Source organism: Carlito syrichta, unplaced genomic scaffold (assembly GCF_000164805.1).
Source record: "Carlito syrichta isolate Samal-C Ts95f unplaced genomic scaffold, Tarsius_syrichta-2.0.1 Scaffold288918, whole genome shotgun sequence".
NCBI lineage: Eukaryota > Metazoa > Chordata > Mammalia > Primates > Tarsiidae > Carlito > Carlito syrichta.
The window spans coordinates 387,457-406,084 of record NW_007233014.1 but is presented as its reverse complement, the minus strand read 5'-3'; the positions used below and the strand labels follow the sequence as shown (position 1 = coordinate 406,084).

General features: G+C 41.4%; 1 protein-coding gene across 2 annotated transcripts in view; it reads right to left on the bottom strand.

Moving 5' to 3' along the window:
* Nucleotides 1-18,344, bottom strand: part of TCF7L2 (transcription factor 7 like 2) — a 125,629-nt gene extending 107,285 nt beyond the window's left edge. For both annotated transcript variants that reach the window (XM_021710423.1, XM_021710422.1), the window contains exon 1: nt 18,230-18,344. In XM_021710423.1, coding sequence (XP_021566098.1) covers nt 18,230-18,322 — 93 coding nt within the window. In that variant the 5' untranslated portion in view covers nt 18,323-18,344. The remainder of the gene's footprint in view (nt 1-18,229) is intronic.
* Between the last annotated feature and the right edge of the window lie 284 nt (nt 18,345-18,628).

The following is an 18,628-nucleotide window of genomic DNA, read 5'->3' as shown; positions in this document are numbered from 1 at the left end:
CGAAAAAGTTACCAGAACTAATAAGTGAGTTTAGCAAGGCCTCAGGCTACAAAGCCAATATAAAAATTACTTTAAAGTAATTGTACCTTTTAAGGCAAGGCATGCTGGTTCACGCCTGTTAACCCAACAATTTGGGAGACCAAGGCAAGAGAACTGCTTGAGCCCAGGAGTTCTAGACAAGCCTAGGCAACATTCAGAGACCTTGTCTCTATAAAAAAAAAAAAATCAAAGTGAGCCAGGTTTGGTGGCATGTGCCTGTAGTCCCAACTTAGGAGGCTAGAGTGGGAGGACTACTTGAGCCCAGGAGGTCAAGGTTATAGTGACCTATGACCATGCCACTGCACTACAGCCTCGGCGACAGAGTGAGACCCCAACTCAAAAAAAAAAAGTTATTGTACCTTTATATATACTAGCAACAGACAATAAGAATTTGAAATAAAACAACAACAATAATACCACTTGCAGTAGCATCTAACAATTTGAAATGCTTAAGGATAGCCTTACAAAACATGTGCATGACCTGTATTTAGAAAAATACAAAATAATGCTGCAATTAAAGAAGACATAAATAAATGAAAAGGTAGATCATGCTTGTGACTTAGAAGATTCAGACCTACTAGGATGACATAAGTTGAACAATAAATGCAACAAAATCCCACCAAAATTTCTACAAGTTTGTTTTTAGAAAGTGATAATTATACTATAAAATTTATGTGAAATGCAAAAAAAAACAAAAACAAAATCATAGAATAGCCAAAACAACTTTAAAGAACAATAACATTTAGAGGATACTACCTGGTTTTAAGACTTGTAACCAAGAAAGCATGTTCCTGACATCAGGATATATAGATCAGTGTGACAAAATACAGAATCCAGAAACAGATTCACAAATATATTGTCTATTGACTCTCAACAAAGCTGTCAAAGTAATCTCATGAGGGACAAGTAGTCTTTTCAACAAGTTGTGCTAGAAGAATTGGGTATCCACGTGTAAAAGAACGAATTTGTGTAAAGGAATGAACGTGAACCCTAAAACCACATGCATAAATGAATGCAAAATGATCACATTCCTAAATATAAAAGCTTAAAACTATAAAACTTCCAAAAGAAAAATAAAGAATTCTTCATGATCTAGGGTAAGGCAAAGAGTCCTTAAATAGGATCAAAAAAGAACAAACTATAAAAGAAAAATAAATTCAGCAAAAACTAAAATTTTTTGCTATGCAAAAGGTGCTGTTAAGAAAATTAAAAAGTATCCAAGTGTGATGGCTCACACCAGTTGTCCCAGCACTTTGGGAAGCCCAGGTGGGAGGGCTGCTTGAGGCCAGAAGTTTGAGACCAGACTGGGCAACATAGGGAAATTCTGTCTCTACTAAAAATAAAACCATTTTTTTTTTAAAGTAAAAAAGTGACTCAGGACTTGTATCTAGAATATATCAAGAACTCTTGCAACTCAATAATAAGACAAAAAGCGCAACTAAAAAAAATAGTCAAAAGATTTGAGCAGACATTTCACCAAAGAAGATATAAGCACATTAAAAAAACAAAACAAAAAACAAATACGGCCAGGCACAGTGGCTCACGCCTGTAGCTCCAGCACCCTGGGAGGCTGAGGTGAGAGGATTGCCTGAGCCCACGGGTTCAAGACCAGCCTGGGCAACATGGTGAGACCTCAACTCTACAATAAATAAAAAAAACTAGCCAGGCATGGTAGCACGCGCCTGTAGTTCCAGCTACTTGGAAGGCTGAGGCAGAAAGATCGCTGGAGCCAAGCAGGTCCACACTGGGGTAGCTGTGAGCATGCCACTGCACTTCAGCCTGGGCAACGGAGGACCCAGACTCAACAAAAATTCAACATTACTTGTCATTAGGGAAATGCAAATTAAAAGCATTATGAGATGCCACCAATACCCACTGGAATGACAACTGTTAATAGATTAACAATATCAAGTGTTGATAAGAATATGAAGCAACAGGAACTCTCTCATATATTGCTGGAGGGAATACAAGTTGGTATAGCCACTTTGGAGAACAGTTTGGCAGGGGATTTTTTTTAAATCAAGTTAAACATGCACTTTTCATATGACCCAGCAACCTTACTCTTAGATATTTAACCAAGAGAAATGAAAACACATGTCCACCAAAAAAAAAAAAACCACACACAACAAATTTGTTCCCAATTCCATTTCTTCGGTACACACCCTAAAGAAACTCTCGTAGTGGGCCTTATATACGCCCAAGGATGGTAATTCCAACATAGTTTATAATCTTCAAAACTGTAAGCAACCTAAATAACCATGAATACAGAAGCAGGGAGCTGTACTATGTCCACACAATGAAATACTACAAAGCAGTTAAATGAGTGAACTAAATTTAAAAGTACAACGTGGGCAAAATTCAAATGCAACGTGGAATAAAAAAACAAGCTACAGAATATTGTGTGAAATGTGAAGCCACTTACATAAAATTTAGTAGTAATTGCTTACAAGCAAGATCGTGGACTAGGGAGGGAAACAAGACTGATCATTGCTATTTTAGGCGTCAGGCACATGTGTATGCTTGTTGTGTTATCCTTTGTACCTTTCTGTACTTGTTGGTTTAACTTTACAAGGAGCTAGAAAGCAATCCGTCTCACCTGTCCTGGAGGGCAGACAGAACAATCAGACATGACAGCCACTAAAAACAGGGAATTCCACCTTATCCCCTCTCACCAAAGCTGCCAGGGAAATTCAGACACCTACACTCTAAAGGGAACTGCCAAACGTCCTAGAAAACCCCAAAACTTAAAGATCTAAATTTATACAAAAGATAGATTGGAGAGTGACTATACCTAGCACTAAACGGTTGGTGATCTAAGAAAAAGTCTTACAAAAGCCTTCCATCCCAGGAAACTTACCAAAAGGATTTATAATTTGCCCACAAGTCTGCAGACATGTGGTATAATTTGGAATGAATGAAGAGCTCATTGTGATGCGAATCTCTCTTTGTTGGTTCCTTTCTTTTGCCAAGAGTTTGTACCTTTTCCTCCTAGGAACCCACAAAGCTTCATTTCCTCAATAGGAATTAACAGCATCACAAAAGAACAGGCCTCCAGGTTCCTGGTGTAGCTTGACTGACACCAGCCTGGTCTGGTGTCCGGAAACCTGTCCCTCCCTGCCCCTGTGTACTTGTGATTAAGGTAGCATAACACAGGTGAGTGAGGACCACGGCTCTGGAGTCACATTCTCTGGGTTCAAGTTCTGGTGTGCCACCTCCCAGCAATGTGACCTTGAGCTCATCATTTCCCCCACTAAGCCTCAGTCTCCTTATCTGTAAAGTAGAAGAGTTATGATAGCTCACTCGTAAGACTGTTGTGAGGATCAAACCTGACAGCTACACAAATTACTAAGAAAAGTGCCTGAAACTAGTAAATGCTCAGTGGACATCATATTATCACAATCTTGCATTCATCTTTTCATTTCTTGATGCCTTGGTTTCTTAATTCTAAAAATGAGAATTCTGTACCACAAGACCTCTTAGCTCCCTTTCAACATGCAAATTCTGAGATGAAGTCGAATATTCAGAGAAAAATCAGGAAGAGGAGGGCCAACATAGGAGAGAACAAAACTCTGGTCTGTAATTTGCCAGCTTGTAGTAACCGAGAATCTCAGACAGCACATAACAGAAAGTTCCACAAGCCCCTTCTCTTTTGGCTTCCGTCAGTCTCTGATATCACATGCCTGCGCCCAGCAGGATCCTGACGATCCACACCCTTGCCCCAAATCCAGCAGACTCTACTTTGCCAAATGAAAACTTCTAGAGGAAATTCACATAGGCATTCAGACACCAGAACACTTAGCCAAGCCCAACCCTGCTGGCCTCCGCATGCAGCACTGGCCACCCCTGGAACCCCAGCCCATTTCCCCAGAGCCAATGGCCCGCCCTCCCTCTCCTTGACAAATGTCCTCTCTGCCCACTCACTTATTCCACACAGACGTCCAAGCACGCACTAGCTCACAGTATGTTTTTACTGCCTTATATTTTTCAAATCATGATGGCTGGCATGAGAGTCACACTGGTGTCTCACAGCAGGCGTGAACTCATAGTGGTGGCAAGCAAATTAGGAAAGGGGTCATTGGCATGTACCAAAAAACAAATTAGATAAATACATTTATATTTTTAAAAAGAAAAGAGGCCAGGTGTGGTGGCTTACGCCTATAATCCCAGCACTTTGGGAGGCTGAAGCGAGAGGATTGCCTGGGCCCAGGGGTTCAAGATCAGCCTGGGCATCTCGGTGAGACCTTGTCTCTATAATAAATCAAAAAATTATCCGGGTTTGGTGGCATGTGCCTGTAGTTCCAGCTACTTGCAAGACTGAGGCAGAAGGATCGTCTGTGCCCAGCAGGTCGAGGCTGTGGTGCTTGTGAGCGTGACACTACACTCCAGCCTGGGTAACAGAGTGAGACTCCAACTCAAAAAAAAAAAAACAAAAAAGAAGCCAGGTGTGGTGGCTTACACCTGTAATCCCAGCACTTTGGAAGCCGAGGTGAAAAGATTGTCTGAGCCCAGGGGTTCAAGATCAGCATGGGCCATTTGGTGAGACCTCGTCTCTACAATTAAAAATTAGCTGGGTGTGATCGCACACACTTGTAGTTCCAGCTATTTGGAAGTCTGAGGTGGAAGGATTGCCTGAGCCCAGCAGGTCGAGGATGCAGTGGCAATGATCGCGTCACTGCACTCCAGCCTGGGCAACAGAGTGAAACTTTGACTCAAAGAATAAAGAAAGAAAAGAAAAAACAGCCCTTACCCTTCCAATTTTAGATAACATTAAAATCATTACCCTCTTTGGAAACATTTTGATTTTTTTTTATCACGCAGTGTTTAATAGTAAGATGGGAGTAAAAGAGAAATGTAGCAATCACTCTGTAGTCCAGTTTTAGTAAATGTCAGAAATACGGCTGGGTACACTGTCATCATTCTCAGGTGTGATGCCCAAAACATGGGCTGAATCTGCACACCATACCTGGTCCTTGCGTCATATCCTCAAGATGTTATCAGTCATGGAGAACAAAGAAACATTCCAGATGTGAGGACACAGCTCAGTTTCTAAGCCTAGGATCATCCGGGTTCTGATGGAAAATGTTTCTGCTGCCCGTCATTTCATTTGGATCAAGTTTTTCATTTGGAACATGACTAGTTCACTGAGACATCTTAATGGACATTTGATGGGATTATGATAGTCAGTATAGGGCTCAATTTCTGACACCTCTCCAAAAAGGTTGACTCCCCTAAAACAGAAGACAGCTGTCATAACTCTATTGTCCCTTATTCTCTCCTCATTCTCCCTTGGCAGAAATTAATCCACCAATGCATTCTTCTCCTTGGAGTCCAGACACATAAGGCCCCAGAATCTCCCTTAACACACTGTTCCAAGCAGACACTACCCAGTTTGCAGCCCAAGCACAAACACTGCATTTAGCTCAGGGGCCTTGGAACAACATTTTCAGCCTTTTGGAGTTGCAGGATCTTTTCACAGTTTATATGTGCTTTAACAGAAAATGGATAGAACCTGCCTCAAATAGTGAAGTTGTAATAACAAGTCAGACAGACATAAACAACTAGATGCTCAGTTTGCCAACTGAGTTTATCTATGTTTTTTTTTTTTTAATGCTTAATAAGTAGAGAGGACTCTACACAAAGAGGCTGCCTCTTTATTTATGTTATTACATTCTTATGCCATTTTTTCTTGACTAAAAAAGAAGTGCTTCATGACATTAATTACCTGTAGGTTCTTCAGTGTCCCAAGAGACAAAAGGAAGAAAACAAGAGAGCTTTAGGGCAAAGATGAGCATGCTAAATAGAAGCCAGGAAAAAATAAAACAAAACAAAAAGCCAAGAAACTAAACTATGAAAACAGAAATTTCACAAAAATACCTAGAGTTCATTTTCAAAATTCCCCATGACCACAGAAGCAAATCATGGAAACTCCTTTTTTCATACAAGCCTCTCTCTAAAAATCATTGTATATAATATGTCTCCCTCTTAAAACAATCCTCAGATTGCTAGCACAACCAACCCATTCTTAAAGAAGGCAAGTCTGTTCTGCTTGAGTAGGTTTCTACTTATGTGGTGATAGAAGAACCAGTTCATGCTCCACCATTTTTAATTCAAAACAATTAAGAATTCAAAAGATACTTTAGGAGGCCAGTGCAGGAGGATCACTTGAAGCCAGAAGTTCAAGATCAGCTTGGGCAACATAGCAGGACTCTGTCTCTACAAAATTAAAACAAAAAACGGAAAATAGCTGGGCACGGCAACATGGACCTGTAGTTCTAGCTACTCAGGAGACTGAGGCAGGAGGATTGCTTGGGCCAAGAAGGCTGCAGTGAGCTATAATTGCACCACTGCACTCTAGCCTGGGTGGCAGAACAAGACAAGAAAAGATAGAGAGAGAAAAAGAGAGAAAGAGGAAGAGAGTGAGAGAGAGAGAGAGAGAAAGAGAGAATCCTTTTCTATTATAAACCTAAAGCTTGGAAAACTGTGTAAGTTAAAACTCCTTTGGTTGTAAGTGACAAAAAACCATTTCCAGCTAGTAAAGGTACTGGCTTCCTTACTGGATAGTCCAGGATTGAAGCTGGTAGAATCACCTGGTGCCATCAAGACATTTCCCCCACACACATTTTAATCTTCTATGAATGAGGGACCTCCATTGAGGGGGGTGTGTGTGTATATGAAGATAGTTGCAAACAACCACAGATTTAGACTCTGTCTGCAGAGTAAAGACTCACAGACATAGCATGACTGCCTCTTGCCTAATCACATATACACCAGAACCAAATGGAACAGGGGAAGAAGAGGGCAGCACTGGTAGTGATGGTGGTAGTACTGTGGGGAGCAATGCTATTATTAGGAAAAAATGGTGTAGAGACAGGTGTCATCTTCAGAACCTTACTCTATTGTCAATGCTTGATTTCTTATGCTGGAAAGTCAGCTATTCCCAATATCTGAAAACAACTTCGTCATTTAAGAAAGAAGTATATAATAAAGGCTATGCCAACTAAGTGTTTTCCAGAAGTAGAAGAAGAAGGGGCTTGAGGAAGAATGAAGTAAAGATGATTGGCTACATTCTAAAAAGGGAAATGGCTTCAACCAACCCAACTTGCTGACTCGGACTTTGACAATGTCTTGCCTTGGTCACTGAAATTCTGGGTTTCAGACATTCCTTCATTTATGGGCTTTGGCTAAAGAGGGCTAATATCTCTATCCAAAAAACTTTCTTTTTTTCCTGAGCTCTAACTGAATCATCCCAAAGGTTTCACCAGAAGCCCTCCTGCCTAGCCAGTTCCCTTTCTGTTACTGAGACACTTTTTTTAGATTTTATTTTCTACCTCCACCCATGAAGGTTGGCTTTTCCCCCAAGTCTGAAAGAGTTGGGGAAAAATACTTCTCTTAGAACCTCACATGTGTTCTTGACTTGGGTCTAACTTTGGGGGACCCATAGAAAGGGGAAGAATCAGAGGTGGGGCTCAAAGACAAGTTTTGACAATGGGACCCCCATGACTTACTTGGGTCCATGGGGGCCGTGGGCTAGACCAGTGCATTGCAGGCTTTCCTTCCTTCTTCAGCCTTTTCATTTTTTTTGAGTTGGGGTCTCGCTCTGTTGCCCAGGCTAAAGTGCAGTGGCAAAATCATGGCTCACCACAGCCAATTCCTGGGCTCAGGCAAACTTTTTGCCTCAGCCACCAGAGTAGCTAGGACTCTAGGAGTGAGCTACCACACCCGTTTTCAACCTTGTTAAGTGCTTGTTTTCTTTAACCTGGCATCAGGGCAAGGAAGACAATGTCCCTTATGAGAGAAACAGGTAGCTAGTGCCCTTGGAGCAGGAAGGTGAGAGGCCTTTACCAACCTCTGTGCATGCACACACGGTGACCCCATCTCATTCAAGTCTATTAAACAGCCTTGGTGATGTACTTAATCACTGTCCAGGATCCACTCGCTGTGCAGGCTTGAGAGGGGAAACAAACTGCATCACACCATCCAGCGTTAGTCAGCAGTCTCACATTGTAGGCAGGTAGCTGGACAGACTGCGGGCAGAGCTCAGATGCCGTGCAACCTCTGTTGGGATGCCAAACAAAAGCACCTGGTCCTGTATGGCGATAAGGACATTGGCCACATCCTGCCATATGAGCAAGGGTCTCATCAATGGCACCCCACTCAGCCAACAGGCACACTATTGGCCCAGTCCTTTGTCCTTCACCACCACAAAACTCTAAGTGTGGCCAGTGCCTGGGCTTAATTGACTTCATGCTCTCCAGGTGATGGTGCCGAGTTAGATTTCAATATAAGAGGTATGTGATATGATCTAAGACTTAAAAGGCCATCTCAATTGTGGGAACGAACTGTAGGGACCAGAGATGGACGATGGGATGTTACTCAGGTGGGAAGCAAAGAGACCAGCAAAGACACTCTGGCAGCATCGAAGTGAGAGACGATGGCAGTCTGAACTCCAGGGGTAGTGGCAGAGGTGGGGAAAAGTAGTCGATGCCATACATACTTTGAAGGTAGAGGAGAGCACACACTATGCTGATGGATTATCAGCCCACAGGGTGGGCTGATTGGTTGAAAGTGAGAGGTGTGAGGAGAAAAGGAAAATCAGTAATGAAGCCCAAAGTTTGGGGTCTGAGCAATTGGTCAATGTCATTGTGCTTTACTGAGATGTTAAACATAAGGATAACAGGTTTGGAGGGGGTAGGAGGTAGAACAGAGTTTGACCCTGGATATGCTAATCTTACTATTTGGCAACCAACTGGGGGTTGAAGCTGACACTCAGGAGAGACCATGGGGACAAAGCAAAGACCTGGATAACTTTCGGAATGTGGTCATTCCAGCCTGGGATTCCTGGGCAAATCAGCCAACTCACTGGATTTTCACATCATTATGTGCAAAATGGACATAACAATACACTTTCCCAGGCAACCCCTACCGATGATTCCTCCCTCTTTGGTTCCCATTACATTCCAAGGAACAACTCTGAAGTCCAATTGTTTTCTTCTCCTATAATAATTTATTTTAAAAAGATGAAATCTGACCTGCAAGTCATTAACAAAACAACCACAAAATAACTTCATATACCCTACGACATCATTCTTGAAATATATTCATTTCCCATTATCAATAATCAAGTCCTAGATTTCTAGGAGTTCAGTGGCCCCATCCCAGGATCCCTAAGGAGCAGTTGGTTTAAAATAAGATTGAAGAGAGATAGAAGGTCTCTAGGCTGACTTTCTGGAGCTTTTGTGTAGCCAGGTTCCACATAAACTCTGCTGTGGCAATTAGACATGCTCTGCTGTGAGCTGGAATGTATAAGGGTGGACTATCAAGTTACTGGCAAACCATGCATGATGTCAAAGCCCAAAATTATGTTTCCTCAAAACATGCTACCACATCAGGTAAAAAGAAGATACATGTACAAGCTCTTGTGTAAATCAAGATGATTCTGAACACGCCAAGATGATGAAATCACACTCATTCCAAACAAAATCAGACAATCCCTCTCCAGAAATTGGTTTTCTGCTTAATTAACAAAGCACCACAGGAGGAAAGAGCCTTGTTTGCAAAGAAATAAAACCATGGGGTTCCTTGGCTTCAAGAAACTTACAACCTGGTTGGAGAAACATGCCCCATACATGGAGTTAGTCAGCAAGTCAAGAAATAACATGCAGGACAGGCTGGGTGCCAAATGAACACTTTTGTTTTATTTACTGGAAAGATAAACATAGTCAAAACTATGAGTTTTGCTCTAAGTATATCGGCGTTAATGTAAAACAGGCTCCCACTCTTCTACACAGAGCAGGTGCTGAAACAAAAACAACTTTCCAGAGTAGATCCCATTGAATTGTACCCCTGATCTGTAAAATAAAAAATAAAATTTAAAAAAAGTTAAGTCCCAATCTCGTTCCTTAGGCTGAGAAGAGTTCTGTAGTTCAGCAAGTTTTAGGTGGTCCTCCTCCAAGGAAGGGCTTCAAGTCCCCTTCCAGTCAAGAGCCAGTGCTAAAGGAACTGTTTACTTTTTATACCCCAGCCTATTTTAGGGAGAGAGCTCTTTTTTCCAGTAACTTTGTTAACACTCAGTGAAACAAATGTCAGGAAATGCTAGCCCCAGGCTGCCAAAGACTCTTCCCCAAAGCACAACAGGACCCAGCAGTAAGAAATGGTCAAGAACTGATTGGAGGCTGCCTGCGGGTTGAACCTGAACACAGGAGCCAATAGTATCTTTGTTTCCTAGAAACATAATCCAGGGTCATATTCCTAGCCAGTCTCACACATGGCATCAAATAAATAACATCTTTGCCCAATAATATGCTATTAAAACAGATATTATAACTGAAAACCTCTGCAATTATTTGAGATTATCAGAGCATACTCAAGATCTCTAGAATAGCCCTAAATATACTGGGGTATAATCAGGGACTAAGGCGCCTAAGGCATATCAAAGTTATGCTGCGAAGTACCTAAAATACATGTGTACAAGTCCATAAAAGAGCTATACATCAGCTGACTTTAAAACCTACCCATCATTTAAAAAGCGATCGCTTTCTTTGCCTAGTTTCAAGGTGGAAAGTCTGGGGAGGCTGACTTGATGAGCTGGGTCTCTGTTTTGGAATGAGGTAGATTAGAGTTAAGGGCTTATCTCCTCCAAGAAAGCCCGAACTTTTCCTTTTGTTAAATCCTCCAGAGATATTAAAATCATTCTAATCACCATATGTCTCTCACATATTGCTGATAGTTACAAAAGTTGAGATCTTTTAGGAAAATAATTTGTAACTATGTATCAAGAAACTTTTTTAGCAGTCTGTTCACTTTTACTCTTTTTCCTAGGGATCTATCCCAAGAGAATAATAAAAGGGGTGGGGGGGGGAACAAAGATTTATGCACAAAGATGATCAACCCAGGATTATTCAGAACAGCAAAAAAAAGGGAGACAATCCAAACAATATGGCATTGATTCAGTAAACTGGAGTATAATCATATTATGGACTGTTATGTGGTCATTAAAAATTCTTAAGAATTTTAATGACATGGGGAAGTGCTTATTAACTACAGTGATTTTCATTTTAAATAAACACAAGGTTGGAAATACTGAGCACTACTATCACTTCAAGTATGTTAAAAACAAATATAAATATTCATACACTCAGAGGAAAAAGTCTAGAAGGAAATATACCAAATTATTCATAATGTAGTCTCTGAGTGGTAAGATTATGGGCTATTTTCCAAATTGTCTACAATGAACATAAAGTTTATGAATGAGGAAAGCTACGTTTAAAAATTAATTTCACTTACTTCAGAGGTAGAATTTTTAAATCAAAAATTAGCAATTCCTATCACTAAATAATTTAAGATATCAGTCACTAAAGATGTGAATTACAATTGAGCATAACTGTGAAGAGAAGATTTGGAAGGGGGAAGGAAATGTACAACAGCTCCCTTCAAATTTGCAAGATGTATAACTTGAAGCATAAGCAGAATGAAACTGCAAAACACCAATCAAGCAGTGAACATTTCAAGGAGAAAGAGTTCAGCTTTATAAAGACAGAACTCGCTTCAGGGTTCAGTGCCTCAGGGTTCAATGGTCCACATCAGGAGATAGATCCTTATCTCTGCAAGTGTTCAAGAACAGCATGGAAAACAGACAACTACCAAACAGCACTGAAGCAACACAAGGGGGTCAGTTGGTGAAATGAAGTACGATTTTAAGGCCCTGAAATTTTTTCTGATTCTCATCTGTAGGGTATACAACTGAGGTCACACCTTCTGGGTGGAGGATTTTCTGTTGCCATGGTGGTCAGCTGCCACACCAGGAACCCAGATATTAAAAACTTCAGAACTCTTCTCCGTAGGGTAAAGTTTCTGGTAAAAGAGAAGGAAGTTTTGGACTTCTAACCATGGATTCTATTATGGCCCCACGTATGCTTCAGGGTTTATACCACTCATGTTCTTCAAAGCATTCCTGATCCCATATTCCAGTTTTGCCCCCAAAATGTTAACCTGGTTTTTCATATTAGGGACTCATAGCTGTCCTTATAAAAATAATAATATTTTTGCCGTGCTCACAGGCTTGTTTTATATCTTTAGACAAAACAGACATCCTAACCACAGCCCTGTCTGTGAAATGGGAAAGTTCTGACTCAGTTGCTGCTAGGAAACACAGACCAAGTATTCTAGAAGGTCTGGCTGAGTCATAGGTAAAATAAATAAATTTTAAAAATCACAACAAGGAAATGATACCTAGAGTAGAGAAAGAGGAGACAATCCACTTCTAGACAAGCTTCTAGAGAATCAGTCAGTCCAGGCTCACACCGTCACATCACCCCAAATTTCTATCTCCAGAGAGCTTGTTCTCCCTCCTCACGTATCAGTAAGCTCTTTGCAGTAGCTACAACACAACACGCAGAAACCAATCCTGGGTGACCCTTGTGTATGTCCCACTCCAGCGAAGTCAGTAGGCCTCCTTGAGCCACGCTGACCATGCCCAGGTGAGGCTGGGGGCTCCCTTGAGACTTCCCACACAGCACACAGCCCACACATTGCACTCTCAGTGCCCTTTTCCTTGTCTCTCTCCCACCAACTCCATGTGGTTAAGAGGAGGATGGAGCCCTAAGGGCCAGGCTGCACTGTTTCACACCCTGACTCCCACAGCTGGGCAATACTGCACCTCCCTGTGCCTCGTCCCTCCCCTGTGGAACAGGGATAAGATAACACCACCAAGAACAACACCTGGCACATAGGCAATGCAATAGTATTCTTTGCTAAGACTGTTACTTGCATTCACCATCGACTTCACTCTCCATGTCTAGAAAGCTTTTTCCCCACACTAAATATTTGCAGGGTAATTAATAAATCAATACATGAATCTGAGACGAATGCAACAATCTCTTCAAAAAGAACTCTTCTACCCCAAGCCTGCTCCTCCTCCAATATCCCCACTTGATGAACAGCATCTCCGTCTACCTACCTTTGTCTCTCCTTTCTCCCAAAAGGCCAACACCTAACCCATCAGCAAGTCCTCCTGATGTTCCTTCCACATCTGTCCGTGTTCACCACCCCCACTGCCACATCTTAAAACAAGCTACCTGTGGTAACAGCCAAAGCCCCCAATGATTCCCCACAGTGCTTAGGATTAAATGCCAGATTCTCACCATATTCTGTACCTCAGGTCACCCTCCCCATGCCCCGCCCAGCCTCTAGTCTTCCTGTCTGACTTTCTGCTTCTCTCAAAGTCAAACTCTTTTTTCCTTTAGAACCTTCACACACAGTTTTCCCTCTGCCTACTTCCCACTTCTTTTCCCATACCTTCACCTGGCCAACTGTGATTGAGGCTTCACATCTCATTCTTAATGACATTTTCTCCTGAAGCTGCCCATGCCTGTAAGCCCTACCAACTTCTCAGTCGAAATCAGGTCTCCTTGGGCATACCCCTCTCGGGCCTTGTACTTCTGGGTGTCGGCGGGCACACTGCCTGTCACATAAGGCGGGGGCCGCCGTGGTCTTGCTGGTCCTCAGCATCCAGCACTGCACCTCCTGGCATGCACCACATCCCAGAAAATATCCAGCAGGGCAGAGAACATACAATCCAGGTCAGACAACCCATCAAAACACTGCATGTATTTAATAACAAAGAGGATAGTTTCAAGGTAGTTTTTTTCTATAATTAAGTATAAGTAGGTTCCCCTGAACTCTTCAGAAACAAAAACGCAAAAGTCCGTCACGCCGTCTGAGCTTCCTTGAAAACACCCCAGACAGACTGCAGAGACCCTCTCTGAAGTTCTACCCACTGTGCGTTATTTCATAAATGTTCCACTCTCTTTCAGCATTTAAGCAATAACAACAAGAACAGTACACCACCACAGTCTGGCAGGCTTTGTTCCTCGGAATTCAGTCTGCTTTCTCATCCTACACCTCGATGCTCATTACACAACAAAACACACAAGACCAAGAAGCGCTGGAAATCCACCCCAAGGTAAAATTCCACATCGACTTCAAAAGGAAACCCCCAAGATAAAATTGTAGAACTTTTGAAGCCTTTTGCCGTTTTGTAAGATACATACTATACCAAAATACCACCATTTTGGGTACAGAATCTTTTTTTTGCTGGGTACAAAGGAAGCTAAATGAAAGTCTTTGTATAGCAAAGACACCGGGGGTGGTATCCAGGGACCAGCTCCTAACCCCACAGCTTACCGGCCAAGGCTGACTCAAACTCTACCACTCAGCACAACTCAGCTGCTTGGCACTCATTTTGCATGAGAAAAAAAAAAGGAAAGAGTTTAAAAGATACAAATTTCAAAACTCCACTGAGAGAGCAAAAAGGCTAGTTATGCTAGTTAGACAATGGGATGGGGAAGGTTTGGTGGGGGTAGGCCTTATAACTTGTAGCTAGTATCTTTGAATTAAGAAGTCAATGAATTTGTGGGAGGTACAGGGAAGGAATAAGGGAGAGGGAAGGCAGGGAAGAGGAAGGGAGAGACTGACTCCTTGTGTAAATTCCCATCTTTTGGCTAGCCAGTGAAGATATCATCCCTGGGGTATGATTTCCTCTCTCCTCTGAACACAGATTAGGAGTCACTAGATTGTAACAATTTATAATTCAGACTATAACAAAGTCACTAGATTATAAACTGTATCAACTACAGCAACTAAAATGTGGAATTTAGTCTTAATTTAAATATTATTTGATAAACTAAACTCCATTTGTCAAGAATTTATTCTACTCAATTTTTTTTCTAATGTGGTAACCCACATACCACATGAAAAAAATCCAATCAGATTAAAATGTTCCGACAAAATACTTTAAATTCCCGTATGAAGATTCTGCCCCAAATGGGTACTGGAGAATGTTATTTTCTTAGCAATCTGTGATAGTTGTAGTCTCTAATGATTCCTAATAAATACTGAATACATCTCTATTTTCAAAGTGAAACATTAGAAATAATTATGAAATAGCTTGGCTCAAATGTTACAATAAATCCAAATTTCGGAGAAATCAGGAAGCAATCCTTAGACAGTAATTCTGAAACATCTCTGATGAAACACTGTGATGTGACAACATTTTACTTAAAAGAATGAAAAACAAAGTGTGAAAAAGAACCCCAAGCCTCTGAAAAAAAGTTAGCCATTTAACAGCGAATCTAAACATGAACAGGTCCTCTGGCCAGTGTTAAACTGTACAAAGACCCAAATAATGTGTCTTCCATGATTCAGAACACTCCCTTCATAAATACAAACTGTATTTATGAACTGTACCAGCCAAAGTAGAGTCCATTTTGGTCAACACACTGCCCTATGTTCAGTGAAAAAAGGTAACCATAAATCTGCGGTCCCAAGGTACATGGATCCTTAATCCCAAAAACCATAAGATAATCAGACAGATGAAGAGGTCAACAACCTGAGTGTTTCTTCTACCCTAGTTTTCCATTTACTTCTTCTAACGCCCCCTCCCTAGAACATGCTCCTTCTCATCCCTTGGTGTCAGCTTTGTAGACACTAAAATTGTGGAAATGCAGAATCCCAGGGCTGACACGTACAACCAAAGTCACCACTCACAGTAAGCATTAAGCATTTCATAAATGTAGTTTCCTTTTGTCCAAGCTCATGGCTTTTCTCTTCTCCCCAGCTCCCAGAGCCCTCCCTCCTCCATCAGCCCACAACCTCTAGGCAAGGGCCATTCCCATATCCCCAAGAGCAAAGCAGAAAGCACAAAAGATCGTATTACAGTTGCCAGCTGTGACTCCCTTGGACAAAGGTCTCCATCTACAAGGTGGTGTGCGTTCCCCAAAGTGGTTGCTATGGTAAACATGCCTGCTATTACACAGCAGAGGAAAGAGAAGCCTAAGTCCCCTCGCTGTGCCCCTCGCCAAAATCCACACAGGCTCCAGAAAGAATGTTTTGCCCTCTCCTCCAGATCATTAATTTTTACCCAGGAAAATAAGATGCTTAGGACCCAAGTTGTGGCAACTGTTTTTGTGGGATTTGGGCATGGGGGATCAACACCTCTCTCCAAATCCCGACAGTTACCTGGGGGTAAAGCTTCCTACATGGAGTCCATGAACCCTATGCCACAACTACAGGGGTTGTGTCTACTGTAAACCATGCCTAGGATTCACATCTTCTCTCCACACTCAGAGAGAAAAGAACTCCAAGAGATTTTAAAGATAATGCCCTTTCTCTGTAGCGGAAAAAAAAAAAAGTGGGAAATTCCCATCAAGCATTTCCAGAAGCAGAGAAATAAATTTCCAAGCCTGGACCCACACTGGGAAACTCTAGGAAGCAGGAAAAGTGAAACTGGCAGCCTTCCTCACTTTACCCTCTAGGTGTCTACAATTGCCACAATTTTTTAAAATCTTTGTTATGTTGTAAGATTTTTTTTTTTTCTTTTTTTTGAGTTGGAGTCTCACTCTGTCACCCAGACTGGAGTGCAGTGGCCGCTCCCGGCCACCTCAGCCTCGACCTGCTGGACTCCGGCGATCCTTCCGCCTCAGCCTTCCAAACAGCTGGAACTACAGGTGCGCGCTACCATACCCGACTAGTTTTTTTGATTTATTATAGAGATGAGGTCTTGCCAAGTTGCCCAGGCAGGTCTCGAACCCGCGAGCTTAAGCAATCCACTCACCTCAGCCTCCCAAAGCGCTGGGATTACAGGCTGAGCCACCGAGCCCAGCAAGATTTTTTTTTTACGCATTCACTTTGGAAGAACCCCAAACCAGCAACTTTACATCTTCTTTACTTTGTCCCTGACAATGATTCAAAAAAGCAAAACAGAACCAGACACAGAAAGTTACTTTCCCCTCCCGTAGGAGAGAACATGCTACGAGGCCCTGAACTGTAGCAGAGAACTGGATCCAGTCCTCACTCTGGCCACTAGCTCAGTGTGTGACATTGGGCAATTCACTTAAGGCATCTCTGGGCCTCAGTTTCCTTTTCTGAGAGCACTGGGCCTAGATAATCTAAGGTCACTTCCAGTCCTGAAATCTTGACATGATAGGTGCATACGTAATTATGAGCATCCATTTTACTGTGGAATTGGAGGAAGGAGGAAACTTCTATCAAGTGTCAACCTTCTTTCAACATGTCTCATTTACACCATGAGAAGATAAGACATTTTTTTAAATGATGACTCAAAATGTTTTTATAGAAATAAATTACTTTGTGATATATACACACACATACAACAGAGATATAATTCATTAAATACTATATACTCAATTACAGTAAGCTACAAAATAAGGAGGCAGTTAGCTCAAAATGACACAATGCATCTTAAGATTTTTCTTAAGAAAATTATTTTGCAATTTTCAGAAATCACAATATAGAGGCAAATACATTAATGAATAACATTTTGTGATACTTAAATAAAAAATACATGGTTGTTTCATGCTCTGCATAATTTCACCTGTCATGGATTTATTATAAAAACATGTCTTTCATTAATTATTTCAGAAGTATCAAGTCCAGCTCATGATATAGAAGGGAATATTCAAATAAGTGTGAGCTATCTTCTCAAGAGGTTAATTTATAAATTCCACTTTTAGAGCCTACAAAACTCTAAGAAAGTGCATTAAAAATATATGTAGACACACACTTGCATTCTTTTGGTACTAAAAACAAATGTTTTCTATATCAAACCCACATGCTTTCAAAGTCATGGATGTATAGATTAAATGTAATTTTAGCTGTTCTAAGTTCATTTCTACTCTAGGTTTGCAATCAGCCAACCCAGATGAAATTTTGCTAATGCTAGAACCCTACTCTCCAACAAATGTTAAGACAAACTGGGGCACCGGAGAATTGGGAAGTCTCAAATCCAGGACTCTTCTTTTGAGTTTTCTGATTCCCTCCTCTTCACCTCACCTCCCCTAAACGTATTTTTGTCACTGCTTTGATACCACTTCTGGCCTCCCCAAACCAAGGTAATCATGCTGTATTAACTGGAGCCTGCAAGACTAGATTCCAGTCTAATACATGGAAATGGGTTTCCATGTATTAGGCTTGGACATTTTCCAAGTACATTACAATCGCTAAGGTCCCATAGCAGAAAACAAGTACCTTATAGATACAAACCATATTCAAGAACATTTCAAAAAAATTTTTTTTAAAGAAAGAAAAACTGACAAACAAGGCCTGTTATCATCAAAAGAGCATTGTCTTCATCACCCCCAATAAAGGAAGCAATCATCTTCAGGAGGCTACTTACGACAATGTGTGCCGGAGATGGGGACCGGGCATCCTTGAGGGCTTGTCTACTCTGGAGGCTTCCTGCCTGGACATCAAGCAATGGCCATTTCATCTGGAGATACTGGAGGGAGGAATGAAAATAAAAACAGAAAACAATGAATTCAGAAAAGAAGTGCAAAACAGCTAGCCCAAGAAATAACTATTACATAGATAAAAAACTGAAAACCTTAAAAGCATGCCGAAAAGAGTAACAGCAAAAGGAAAAAGACATGCAGAAGAGCTCAAGTTGAAGAGGTACATATATGAAATATTACTAACAACTATATATTTTTGTCTTCGCATTCAAACTACAAAGTGGCTTCGGATTCAGTGATTTCATTAGCACTATCTTTGTTCAGAGGGAAGCAGGTAGGGAGGA